General features: G+C 41.2%; 1 protein-coding gene across 3 annotated transcripts in view; it reads left to right on the top strand.

Annotated features, from left to right (window-relative positions):
* Positions 1 to 14416, top strand: part of FAM120B (family with sequence similarity 120 member B) — a 96615-nt gene that overhangs the window by 15230 nt on the left and 66969 nt on the right. For 2 of the 3 annotated variants that reach the window (XM_070256494.1, XM_005608159.4), the window contains exon 2: positions 9518 to 10976. In XM_070256494.1, the coding sequence (XP_070112595.1) occupies positions 9518 to 10976 (1459 nt within the window). Of the gene's footprint in view, positions 1 to 3533; positions 3703 to 9517; positions 10977 to 14416 lie in introns of those variants that run through there. The other variant, XM_070256495.1, reaches the window with a different exon arrangement.

The raw sequence follows: 14416 nt of genomic DNA, 5'->3' as shown, positions 1-14416 counted from the left end.
CAGACTTTCCCCTCTCCACCTTCTACTCTTTCTTGTGTGTGCTTGTTATTGGAGCTTCGAGAGAAAATATGAATGAATGGAGCTGATCAAATTCCTGCTGTAACCTGGCTTTAGTTTGCTCTCGTGTCAGGGAGATCTCAGAGACTGACAGCTCAGCACAGTGGGCAGACGCTTTGCAACAATGCATATGTTTGATTTATTCCGCTGCTGGGTTGCCACCTCCTTCAAGAGAAGGTTAATGGTAGAAGGAAAGTCCGTTTAATTGAAATCATAAAAGCAACTCTTATCTCCATGGAAAGTAAGATTGTACACTGGAAATTCATTCAGAGGGCTTAATTGCATCCTCTTTTTTAAATTAGTTTCAACCCTAATGCTATCAATTGTTTTTATAGAGCTTTAGAACAAGTATAAGTAACTTTTTATTTTAACTTGCTTTTAGACATCTGTTTCTTTGTAAGATATTCTACTGGGGAAATCTTCAGCGTTTTAAAACATGTTACTTAAGGTTTAAATTATTTATCTAAATATAAGAAGATATTTCTAAAGAATTTTATAGTAGTGCTGATGGTCCCCAACTTAGAATGATTCAATTTAAGATTTTTCAAATTTATGACGGTGCAAAAGTGATACGCATTCAGTAGAAACTACTTTGAATTTTGATCTTTTCCCAGGCTAGCGATATGTGGTAGGATACAACGATTCTGTGCCCATACAACCATTGTTTCTCATTTTCAGTACAGTATTCAATAAATGACATGAGATATTCAACACTTTATTATAAAATAGGCTTTGTATTAGATGATATTACCCAAATATAGGCTAATGTAAGCATTCTGAGGACATTTAAGGTAGGCTAGGCTAAGCTATGATGTTCAGTAGGTTAGGTGTTTTAAATGCATTTTTGACTCGATATTCTCAACTTATGATGGGTTTATCGGAACGTAACCTCATCATAAGTTGAGAAGGATCTGTAGTTTAAAATCCGCCAAATTGAGAGGTAAATCATTATCTTATTTTTACAAATAAGGAAATCAGTGATGTACAAAGAGATTAAATGATTTGCCTTCAGTCAGACAGTAAATCAGGGCCATTGCTGGCCAAAAAAGCCAGCTCCTGAGCACCCTTTTCTTTATAAACAAGTATTATTCACTAGGAAAGAATCCATTTAAGTCAGCTCTTATTGTAGAACATTTATAGTAACATGGACTGGTATATCTATGTAGCTGCACATATGCACATATATATGCTAGGTTCTATAAAAGTGTGCAGTGTAATACTGTTCCCATTAGTACTGTAGCCCAAAGAATTAACACAGTATGGATTCATGCAAATTATCGTAGTCATTTACAATAAAACCATTGTCAACTAGGAATGCCTAACCATTTCCAAGAGGAAAGTAATTCTTTTTGAACAGAATTTTCTAGATAATTTAGTTTTGGGTTTTTGCCCATTAAGCACCAAAATCTCCCATTTAGAATGGAAATCTTTGGAAAATATATTATTTCCTTGCTTTCTTAATGGAATGTGCTGAATGTGATACAGACTTTCCCTAATGATCCCAAGTGAACATTTTAAACATAATTTTTTATGTTGTGATTTAAACAGTGTTAGGGCTTGAGCTGTTTCCCCTATTATTTGTTTGAAGTTTTTATGTCTTTCAGCTTTTTAAAGTTTTTCTGCCCTCTTGCTTTCCACACATTAGCTGTCAGCAGTTCTTACCGCTGTCGTATGCCTGCCTCAAATACCCTTTCCATACCTGTGGGCTTAGGAGCTAATTGTCAGCACTGAAGAGAAAAACAGTCCATAGGTGATAAATCAGAGCCTGAGGAAGTCTCATGAATAAATTGTTTTAGCTTTAACCCATGAATTTCTTTATTTATACGGGATTCTTATGCTGAATTCTGGGTAAATGAGGTGTACATTTTTATGGGTGCACGCATATTTTCCTCTTGTGTGTTCGGTGACTGTGGTTTTCACAGTGCTTTATTGGCCTTTAAGAGGTTCTGCAGAGCTGCAGTGGGCCAAGGGCCCAGCATTCTGTTGGGGCCCCTGTGATTGGGAAAGCCCTCAGGAAGGAGAGATCTCTGGGCTAAGGACATGCCCTACAGGGTAGTTCTGTAGTGAGTGATTGGATCACACTGAAGTGCAGCAGCAGCAGCGTTAGATAGGGTGTGGTGTGGCCTAGTGAAGGGAACATGGGCTTTGGAGGCATGGGGTTCAAATCCCAGCTTTATTGTTACTGTCTGTGACCTCAGGCAGGTGACTTCATGGAGCACACACTACTGGCTGCTGCCAGGCAACCAGCTCTTCCTTTGCTGGCAGAGCATGCCTTTTACAATAGAGTCTGAACAAAACTGATAATGTGCCAGTGGGACCAGAGGGGATATCTGCTATGGGGCTTATAGAATGAACTGCACATATTTAAAGTGTGCAACTTGATCTGTTTTGGCATATGTGTGCACACCCCCAGGCTTTCTTTTCTGATAGACCCTGAGCCTTCGCCCTCCTCCTTGAAGATTCATATCTTAGTCAAGGACTTTGTCTTGTTCGTTGTTGCTGCATCCACAGATGCTAGCACAGGGCCTGGAGCACAATAAACATTAGATGAGTGTTTATCAAAACAAATGTGGGGATTTAGGTCTCACGCCCTTTGTATATCTGTGGGGGGAGCAAAAGAGAGTCTCTCTACCTTCTTTGTCTTTTGCAGTAGGAAAGAGGACTCTGCACCCTTCCAGTCTTGAGGTTCTTCCAAAATAGGGAAGGTGTTTGGATATTGGGTAGCCACAACAACCAGGGTCCACAAAAGCCCCTCATTTATCTGCAGTCTTGCCTGTCTCCATCCTTCTCCACCACGTAGGCGGGGCAGTGTTTCTAAAATGCACTTGCTTAAGAGCCTTGAACATTTCCCTTGGGATGAAGTGTAAATGTGTGTGGATGGTTTGCAAGCCTCTTTGCTGTCTGGCCCTCTATTGCAGCCTCATCTCTCCTCACTCCTCTTCCCTTACAGCAGTGGTTCTAGCTATACTGAGGGTTTGGGGTTTTTTCCATTTTCTATGTTTGAGGAACACATTTATGGTATAAATAATTACAGGTTAAAGTACTTAATAGAACAGATATTTTAAGCACTTTAGAAACATCCATTGAATAATAAAAATGACACTTTATGGACTTTTCAGACATTTCATTCCTTGTTACTCTTGCTTCTTGCCTCCTGGCTGCCTGCTATCCCATCTCCATCTGGCTGTGCCTGCCTTTCCTGCCTTTCATCAAGTGTTACTTGAGATGCCTTTCCTCGGGTCGGCCATGATGGATGCCAGCTCTGGGCTCGGTCTTCCTGCTGAATATTCCTGTGCTCTCTACCCTGTCTCTTTCCTGCAGTTATGCCCAAGGGATTGTTGCTGGTTGGATGTTCTCCCACTGGAGTGTAGGCTGCTGGAGGGCAAGGACCCTGTCTGCCTGTTCATAGCTCAGTGTTTGCCGTAGGGAGTGATGTAAAAGTAATTACTGGATAAATAAACCATATTTCTCGTCAGATAAAACTACCTGCTATTGTTGAGGACAACTGAGTATTGATGAGTTATGACTACAAATGGACAACCTTGTTGGAGAAAAACTACCAATATGTGTTTTTACTTTGACTCAGCCATTTCACGTCTAAGATTTATCCCAAGGAAATGATCAAAGATGTGCTCAAAGATATATGTACGTGGATGTGATTCATGTTCTGACTTATGGCATGCAATATTAGAAGTAACTTAAGTGTTCAACAGTAGAGTTAAATAAGTTATGTTTTATCCACATTGTGCATCCATTAAAAATGACACGGTAGGAGAAAGTTTACAATGGTTTGGGAATATATTCATAATAAATTAAGACACAAAGTAGATTATGATCCAGATTTTTAAAGTGAATGAATAGTGAGAAAAGACTAGGAATATGTACTCTGTTTGTTGTAGTCATTGTCTTTGGAGGGTGAGATTATGAGTTCAGTCATGTATTGCTTGAAGATGGGGATGCTGAGAAAAGCATTGTTAGGTGATCTCTTCCTTGTGTGGACATCACAGAGTGTATTTACACATACCTAGATGATATGGTCCACTATGCACCTAGATTGTATGGGCCTAATCTTATGGGACCACTGTCAGATATGCAGTCTGTCGTTGACTGAAATGTTATTATGTGGCGCATGACTGTAGGTTTTTTCCTTTGTGCTGTCTCTGAATTTTCTGGTAAGAATGTGGCTATTTTTTTAATCAAAAAAGTTCTTACAAATGAATACATTTCTGATATTAAAAAATAATCTAGCTTATAAAAGTCATAAAACTTCACTAAAATTTATATGGCTTTGTTTTAAATTTTGAGATAATTTAACAATTTTGACTGGTGCTGGGCTGATTTTAATAAACTTTAGGTAATGAATGAGAAATGTTTTATTAATAAATTTATAATGTAAAATTGCATCACAACAATTTATGAGGTGGGTCTTATAAACCTCATTTTGCAGGTCAGACAAGTGAAGCTTATAGAGTGAAGTAACTTGCTTGAAGTTTCACTGCTATTAAGAGGAGGTTAGAATTTGAATCAGTTTAGTTTTGTTCTAGAGCCTTCCTTTTATCAACAATACTATACTGCCTAGCATTCTGTTACTTCTCCCTAGGACACAGCTAAAAGAGGTCGACCTACCAACCACTGAGTGTCTACATTGCCATGCACCAGTTTTCTGAATCTTGACACCAGTGGTCATGGCCACACTGTGTTCTGGAGGGTCTTCCAGGGCACCCTGAGTCTGCACACTTGTCCCTGGATGTATTAAAGTAATCGTAATAACTACAGGCTTCCCATTTCTCATTTGAATAAGCTTCTTTGAGTTGGCAGCATTAAAGAAAAAAATTATTCTGACACTTGTTAAAACAGTAAGGCAGACTTTATACAAGATTGTTGCAACAGGGGAGAGAGATGGAGCTCAACTCTAAACACAGAGAGATTTCTGGATATTTATAGCCAACGAGCAGAGCAAGGGGGTCTGTGAGAGAATCAAGGGTGAGGGATGAGGAATTGGATCAGATCTTGAGGTGATCATATATCAAGGGTGGGGGATTTTCTTTAAACTGACTCAGCAGGATTCTTGCTCAAACTGGACTTGGCAAGGACCAATGTGGAAGCCCAAGGTCGAGCCTTAATCGAAAAGAGGGCCGAGGAGCCTGACTAAAGTTTGGCCAAGGAGAGCGTCTTTGTCAGTAGTTTAATGAGTCCTCTGTGGAGGTCCTCTGAAGCATTGAGACTAACCTAAGTGGAACCACCCTCGGTTCATTTATTTACCTGATTGTGCATTCGTAAATAATCAGTAAACATTGGGCAAACACTGTCCCATGTGCTGGCATGGGGTAAATTGTAATCTTTGGGAATTTTCAGTCCCTGTTCTTATCCTGCTGTGTTGAAGAGGTCTCTGTAAGTTTCTCTTTTTAGGTAGGGTTAGTGGGGAGGAGAAGAGCGAGCGGATTCCAGATACTACACTCAGCCATTAGGGGACCTCATTAGAGGGCCTAGGCCCAGCCAGCTGTTACCATTTAAAGAAAAATTATCTAGAACTTGGAAATGAAGCAAGGAAAAAAGAGGACTGCATGTTTTGTCACTGTCATACTGGGCCATTGCCTAATGGATCCACCCAAAATGGTTTGATTTTCTAACAGAATGCACCTTGCTGACTCTGCTGTTTACTCTTGGTTAGAGCCCAAACCCTGTGATATTACATGTTAATTTATAGATTTTTTTCTTGTAAAGATACAAATTATTTCTTTCTGATAAAGATAAGTTCAAAGGTTATGGTTTTATTTTTCTGTAGGACATTAACCAGATTTGTGTCCAACTTTAAAAACCTTATTTTAGTCAATTCCAGCTCTTCAAATGCCATCTGAACCAGCTTCTCATCTTACAGGCTTTGTCCTTAATTTATATTTTCATGAGTGATATCTTTTAGCCCTTGAAAATTATGCTGTGACACCATTGGGATGCTAGGTATGCCTTAAGGTGGCCATAACTGCTGGTACTGGTTGTCCTTCTGGAATGCTGCTCTTCACATGGGCAGTGTCCTTGTGGGCTGTTGATGAGTCCATTTGGCCTTGTGTCCCAGGTGACTGGACATGTACTCTGACCTCCTTCTATCAGTGGTGGGTAGGGTTGATATGTTTTTGCTGAGACATGCCACTCTTCATTTCTCTGAGTGTTTGTCAGTTGAAAGATTGTAAATGAAGGAGCTCCTGGACTTCTTTTTCCTCTTCTCTCCACTTCCCCATTTACTAGTAAGCCAGTACGTTAGGACTGGTCTAGCTGTAAGAGGAGGATGAAACCATTGGTAGGAGTGAGGCCACTTCCAGCGTAATACTGTCCTGCTGTACTTGTGTACCTGCTGGCTGCTCCTCCGTAAAATGTCCTGTATGATGTTTTGTTTCCCAAACCAGCTTGTCAGCTACTTGAGAGCAGTGACTCCACTTTGTACTCTTTGCCCACAACTGGAGTCTATAAACTTGTTGATTCCTGATTTTTTATACACCTGTGCTTTGATGCCTTATTTATTCATTCATTCACAAATACTTACTGGGCCCCTCATGTGCCAGACACTGGCTGTGTGCTAGAGATATGACAGCAAGTGATGTCATCTGCCTTGAGGAGGCCCGCAGGAATGGAAGTGATTCCCAGACTGTATTTTGGGCAATAAGACTCCTACCTAATGAGACATAACTTCTGTTTTCTTACTAAACAATTATGAAAATTTCCTGTATAATTTACAGGTTGAATAAATGAAATTATGTATCTATATTTTGCAATCATCCTAAAAACTACCTTTAGAGAATGAAAAACCCTGGTATATGCTCTTAGCAATAAAAGACTTAAAGAAACCAGAAAAAAGGTATTTAAAAAGGTAATATCCGTAGACTTTACCTTCCTAAGCATTCATCTCACACCGTGCTAACGGCATCGATGGGTGGCTGGTGTGCGTGTTCAACGCCCTGAGATATGCTGAATACCGGAAGGCATCTTCTGATGTCACAAGTCCCAGATTCTGCCTATCCAGATTTTTCTTTGTAAATGCCATAAAACAGCACACTGTAGCGTAGCATTCCTGAGGTAATTTGTGATTCAAAATGTGAGAAATTGGCAGTGTGAAAAACAGGAAAAGTCAGTGCACGTTTAATTAAAATAGTGAGCATTTTGCTACTGGGGTGAGAAAGGAGGAAAAACATTTGAATAAAATCAAAGCAGAGGCTGAGCCCGACTTCTTGCAAAATAAAGAGGAGAGTGTTTTGAGAAACTCAGTGTTGTCACTTGCAGTTTTAGTAGAAAAATGCTTGAAACAAAAATCCCTTTTTATTGGTGAGGGAAGGCAGCCAACCTAAATGTGGCGGAGCTGCTGCACAAATGGGGGCCCACGTCTGTGTGGGAGCAGGGAGTGACAGCGGGTTCTATTTTGCTCACTCTCCCAGCTTTATCTCTGTGTGTGTATTGGCTTCGTGTGCGTCTTAAGCAATCCTGTGACTAACTGGGACTCCCAGTGGCTGCTGGTGAGCTTGGTGGGAGGGGATCCTCAGCACCCAGCATGGAGCCTGGTGAAAGAAGTGGAGTCTCTTCTCACAATATAGAAACTGAGTCACACTCCATCCACATTTGTAAGATTTACCTTTGGTCCGCTCGTCCTCAGCAAACCTTACAAGCCTGCTGGACTTAAACCTCAGCACAGAATAATGGCCTAGAGTCTGTGAAGTCTGAGCATCGTGTTCTCTCTATTCCCACCACTCTTCTGTGTCTTACACCCCCTTCCCAAGCCTGTGCCTACCTACTGTGTTGGAATGTCATAAGAAAACCCACCTCCTTCAGAAATACGATGTAACTTAGTAGGCATAGGATCCCACTCAGAGGTCCAGACTGTAGAACCACCATAGAGTGGAGATGATCATAAAGTTCCCAAGATAAACTCTATACTAGTGTTGGCTCTACAGTGGTTGGGGTAATATAGATTTGTATATTCCATTATATTTAATAACTTAATGAGCAATGCTTCTCTAAATTTCAACATAAATGTGTGCTATTTGTGTCCGCTCGGTTTTTATATATTTTCATAGTAATGGCTGTTAAACAGATAACTTCAGATTCTCCTGTTAGAGGCCAGTATCCATTAGCAGTCAGGAAATTCTCTTTGAGGGTGCCTTTTTTCAGCCTACTAATTTATTTACAGTTTCTTTGTGAAACAGAACTTATGATTTTACCTATCAGGGTTGTTTTAAAGACTAGATTGTGTGTGTGGAGTTGTCCACTGCCTGCTGGTGAGAAGTGAGCGCACTGATGCTTCGGCAGCTGGCGGCCACTGCCCTCAGTCCAGTTCTAGGAGAGACATCGTTTATTCTTGTGTCGCTTTTTTGCATAATAAGGGTTTTTTGTTTTGTTTTGTCAAAGGACACAAAGTCCTGATGACTCTTAAAGAAAACCAAAGTGAAAAGAGTAGTCCTTTGAGATAAAAGATGTTATCATGGAGAATTTTTTCTGACCATTGATGCATGTTACCTGTCTGAAGAACGTCTTACATTACATCTTTTATTATATATAAGTACTTCTTACTTATTATGTAAAGTATTCTGCTTGGATTTTTTCCCCCAAATTTTGAATGCTAACTCTTTTACTACTTTACATGTTTTTACATTTTGGCATGGGCAGTTTTCCATTCAAAGTCAGTCAGTCACCATCACAAATGTTATAAACACTTGGCATAGTGAATATTTATGTAGTTTTCTAGCATCTTTTCTGAGGTGTACTTGACGTACATACAGTAAACTGCACATCCCTACAGTGTAGAATTTGACGAGGTTTAGCATGTGTTCACCTGTGAAACCATCACCACAGTCAAGGTGGTGAACATGTCCATCACCCCAAAAGTTCCCCCTTTGTAAATCCCTCCCACCTGCCCCAACCCCGGACAACCATTAATCTGCTCTCTGCTCTCTGTCACTACAGATCAGCTCGACTCTCCATGAACTAGAATTTTATATCAATGGAATCATACAGTGTGTATTTATTTTTGGTTTGGCTTCTTTCACTCAGCAAAATTATTTTGAGAAACATCCATGTTGCATGGTTCAATTTATGTTTTAGGTTTTCAAAATCAACTTCTATTTGAGTTCTTAGGTGGGAAATATTACTCCTTTGAGAGCTTAATTTGTTTTTAAATTTGGTTGAGAAATCTCTTGTGTAATAGTCTTAGTGAAAATCTTAAAAGATTGCTATACTTTGTTGTCCTTGTAAAAGTCCAACTGAAGTAACTTATACTTAGGTAAAGTTCCTTGTGTGTTTTCATTGAAAACTCTTTAGATTCCCAACCAGTATATCATGTTACATATCATGTTGGTGACCAAAGTTTCTCTAGAAATAAAGAGTGAATATTAAATATTGTGTTTGCTTTGAAAAATGCCATATATCTAGTGATAATGCCTTAATTACTCATTTGTTTTCCTTTCCACATCTTTTCCAGGAGTTCAGTTATGGGTGTGAGAGGTTTGCAGGGATTTGTGGGAAGTACCTGCCCACATATATGTACGGTAGTAAATTTCAAAGAACTAGCAGAGAACCACCGAAGCAAGCATCCTGGATGTACTCCTACCATTGTGGTCGATGCCATGTGTTGTCTCAGATACTGGTATACCCCCGAATCTTGGATCTGTGGCGGCCAGTGGCGAGAATACTTTTCTGCTTTGCGAGAATTTGTTACAACTTTTACAACGGTTGGCATCAAGTTGATATTCTTCTTTGATGGCATGGTGGAGCAGCATAAAAGAGATGAATGGGTGAAACGAAGACTCAAGAACAATAGGGAGATATCCAGGATTTTCCATTACATCAAATCACACAAGGAGCAGCCCGGCAGAAACATGTTCTTCATCCCCTCAGGGCTGGCCATATTTACGCGATTTGCTTTGAAGACCCTAGGTCAAGAAACTCTGTGTTCGTTACGGGAGGCCGACTATGAGGTGGCTTCCTATGGTCTCCAGAATAACTGTCTTGGGATTCTTGGAGAAGACACGGACTACTTAATTTATGATACCTCTCCCTACTTTTCAATTAGTGAACTCTGCCTGGAGAGTCTCAATACTATCATGCTCTGTAGAGAGAAGCTCTGTGAGAGTCTAAATCTCAAGCTGGCAGACCTTCCTCTTCTGGCCTGCCTACTTGGCAATGACATAATCCCAGAAGGCATGTTTGAAAGCTTTCGGTACAAGTGCTTGTCTTCCTATACCTCTGCAAAAGAGAACTTTGACAAAAAAGGCAACATTATCTTAGCTGTAGCAGACCACATATCTAAAGTTCTTCACTTGCATCAAGGTGAGAAAAAGCTAGAAGAGATGTTACCTTTGGGACCAAACAAAGCTCTTTTTTATAAAGGTGTGGCATCATATCTTTTGCCAGGACAGAAATCTCCATGGTTTTTCCAAAAACCCAAAGATGTAATAACTTTGGACAAGCAGGTAGTATCCATGTGTACAGACCCAGAATCCAAGCAAGAAGTTCTCATGTGTACAGACCCTGAATACAAGCAAGAAGTTTCCATGTGTACACACCCTGAATCCAAGCAAGGAGTTCCCATGTGTACAGATCCTGAATCCAAGCAAGAAGTTCCTATGTGTACTGACCCTGAATCCAAGCAAGAAGTTCCCATGTGTACAGACCCTGAATCCAAGAAAGGAACTCCCATATATACACACCCTGAATCCAAGCATGAAGTTCCCATGTGTGCTGACCCTGAATTGAAGCAAGAAGTTCCCATGTGTACACACCCTGAAATCAAGCAAAAATTACCTATAGGTACAGACCCTGAATTTAAGCTAGAATCACCTATGTGTACAAACCCTGGAATTAAACAAGAAGACCCCATGAATCTGGAGCCTGAAATCAAGCAACAAGTAACCATGGTTTCAGACCCTGAAATCTTAAAGGTATGTAGATGTGCCCTCCCAAATCTAATGTGTGATGATTGAAAATGTATCTACTGATGGACTTGTTATTGAATATTTATTGACTACCTGCAGTGGTTAAGGCACTGTGAGGGACACAGAACAGGACCCTAGGAGTTTAGTTAGGAAGTATGACGTAATACATGGGAAAAATCACATGATATACTATATTTGATATTGTTACATGACTATTACAGATGAGAACTCTAGGAATTTGAAGGAGAGAGATCATTGTGTGTTAAGGTACAGAGAGAAGTTCCCGGAACAGGTAGAATTGGAGCCAGACCTTAATGGGGAATTTGCTTTGACTAGGCAAAAACTTGGAGGTTGTGGGAGGACTAAAGGTGTCAAGTTTGGATCTATCACCTTGGGGCACAGTGGTAGAACAGTAGGCTGGAGCATGGGGCTTGAGGGGAGAAGTAGGGAGAATAAATTGGAAAAGATAGACTGTAGCCAGATTGTGAAGATAATTAAATGCCACACTGGGAATTTGGACTTAAATCTGACAGCACTGTAGAACCCTTGAGGGTTTTGATGGAGGGCCACTGTTGATTAACCACTTGTGATGTGTGGGCTTCTGTGCTAGGCATTACATATGTTACCTCTTTAATCTTCCCCGTGGCCTTGTGAGATAGGCATTCCCCTGTGTTACAGATAATGCCACATGAATCTCCCAGAAGCATCTTAACAAGTTCAAGACCCACAAACCTTTTATTGTTCCTGGCCTTGTGAGTGTCACCATCTCATCTAGTTACACAGATTACAAATCTAGGAATTCTCTCTCCTTTTTTCATAACCAGTTTCTCCCAAGTCTTGTTTCTTTGAGCCATCCTCTGACTCTTACCACCCTAGTCCAAGCTGTCTCTTGTCTGGATCCTGCAGTAATTTCTAAGAGCTCCTCCTGAACATACTTTTGCCCCTTCCAAACTATTGGTCGTGCAGCATGCTGAAATGAAGCCCTGTACTTGAATTTCATAACTCTTAGAGTGGTAACAATACCCTTAACAAGGCCGCAGCATGCTGTCAGCTAGGTACTACCTGCGTCTCCAGCTTTGTCAGCCCCTCATCTCAGGTTTGCCTGAGACGAAGCTCATAATATAGACCATGTGTTCTTCTCCTTCCTAGGAAGCATCCTGCCGCTTGTGCTAGTCAATACCTACTAGTCTTTTCTGTCACAACTGGGTAGTCACACACTCAGAACAGCCCACTGTGTGTACCTGACATTGTACATGCCCCACTGGAATTTCATGTTTGAGTCATGTCTTTCTTGCTATACTGTGGCAGGGCTGTGAGGGCAGGATCTTGTGTGTTTTTCTCTCTGCCGAACCCCTTGTGCCTAGCTTACCGTCTGTTTTGTAGCAGCTGCTCATTAAATCTTGAGTGAAATATTCCTTTTCTCTTGTGTCTTTTTAGGTTCTCTCCTTCATAACCTCTTCTCTCCCTCCTGTACAACTACATGGATTCTCCTATCTTGAAGAGTTACTTCCTCTTTCTCTGTTACATACATTGTAGCAGACAAGTTAATTTATTAACATAGAAAGTTACAGTAAAAGGTAGAATGAGATACATGCATTAAGAGAGTTATAGGTGAAAAAGTATTAACGAGTTAAGAAAATTATTCTCCCTGGAAGCATTGTTAAGTGCTTCATAGAGGAAGAAGAGTGTGGGTTGGGAATTGGAGAAAGAGTAGCATTAGATCTCCAGGTAGAAGTGTCCATAAGCAGCAGGTAGTGAAGCACAGGAGGATGGTCAGTGTTAATAAGGAATCAGAAGTCATCTGATCACCTCAATGCTCAGAGTTGGGAAATGGAAAGGAGTGTAGAGAATGGACAGAGAAGAACTAAATCTAGACTTTGCTTAAATTTATTCAGTTTTCTCATGCAGGTTGGACATAGTAGCACTAGTTTAATATAGACCATGCAGAGGTCATTCTCCAGTAGTACATCTTTATGGAGTGGTTTAAATTATCAAAGGATGTTCCTCACATCACACAGCTCTGTTGCTAGATGCACTTGTCTCCCTTCTCACAAGAGGACACAGTTATGACAAGGTTAAGTGACATTGTTTGCAGTTACAACTAGTACTTGGCACACCTGGGTTAGGACCCATGCCTTGACTGCAAGTTTGACTCTTTACAAGATCACAGACAACTTCCCTGCTGGTCTAGAAGTTCGTTGGCACTTGATGAAGCAGGATGGTCGTAGTCAGTAGTCTAGAAGCTCGAGAGTGGAAGAATTTACAAGGAAGCTATCCTGTACCTAGTCTTACATATGGCTTCAGAGGTGGCGCCTCTTGTAGAACTTGGAGGCTCTCTAGCAGTGTGCCTGAAGGGCAAGGTAGGGAAAGGTGCAGTAGGCAGAGGGAACCACAGGTCAAAACTGAGGCATGCAGGGCGTCAGCTTCCCAGCCAGCCCAGTCCTCCTGCTGACCAAGACATAGTCAGTGGCCAGCACACACAGCAGCCTTCCTTCTGGGCCCTCTCTGCTCATTTGTGGTTTGACCTGGCCCCTGCCAGTTCCTGTCTTTTACTCTCATCTCCTGTTTATGGCCTTTCACATGTCCTCTCTGGCCTCAGGCTCTTCTTCATGAACCCTGGCTTGCATTCACTCCACGGACGGACCCACCCTTGGCCTTTACTGTATTAGGGGATCCTGGCTCTCTCCTGCAGTTCTCTGCAAGGGGAGTGCCCACAGATTGGGGCAGACCACACAGGGCAGCACGTGTATTAGGAAGAAATTTAGGACGTAATTTTTATACTCATTGAGGAAGTATTAGATATCTTTAAGCAGAGGTGTTGTGTGATCAGATATTTGTTTTTTGAAACATCGGTTACACTGCAGAGAATGAACTAAAGTGGCTCTTGCAGAAACGCAGGTAAAAAACAAAAGAGCTAGAATTGAGGAAAATGGCAGTGAAACAGAGAGGAAGAAACAAATTCAAGAAGTGTTTCAGAAGTGGAACTAATGAAAAGTAAGTCTTGCTGTAGAAGCAAAGTCTCTCCTGTGCTCCAGGTGTAGCTGTAGCCATGAGCTAAGGCAGGAGGAGGAGAAGTTTTACAGGGAGGGTGGATAGATGGGCCTCAACTGGAAATCATCCTACTGTACATGGTGATGGAAACCTCCAAGTGGAAGATTACGTGGGATGGAGCCTTAAGAAATGATGCACTGAGAGCAGAGGTGAATGACAGGATAATCTTGATAAAAGCCCGAGGAGGCAAGTTTCAAGAATGAGAAAAAAATGGCCAGGCGTGTCCGTGCTGTGTAGGTGGAGTGGGACTAGACCAGGAGGCAGTTAGACTTCACAATTAGGAGGTTCTGGTGACCTTAGAGAGTTGTCACACAAGTGGAGGTCAGGTGACAGGCGAAGAAGGCAGGCTGGGGCTGTAGTTGCTTTTTCAGGAAGCCTAGCAGTGGAAGTGCCCT

The sequence above is a fragment of the Equus caballus genome, chromosome 31 (assembly GCF_041296265.1).
Source record: "Equus caballus isolate H_3958 breed thoroughbred chromosome 31, TB-T2T, whole genome shotgun sequence".
NCBI classification, from domain to species: domain Eukaryota; kingdom Metazoa; phylum Chordata; class Mammalia; order Perissodactyla; family Equidae; genus Equus; species Equus caballus.
The sequence above is the reverse complement of the archived record's forward strand: the minus strand, read 5'-3'. Positions and strand labels throughout refer to the sequence as shown.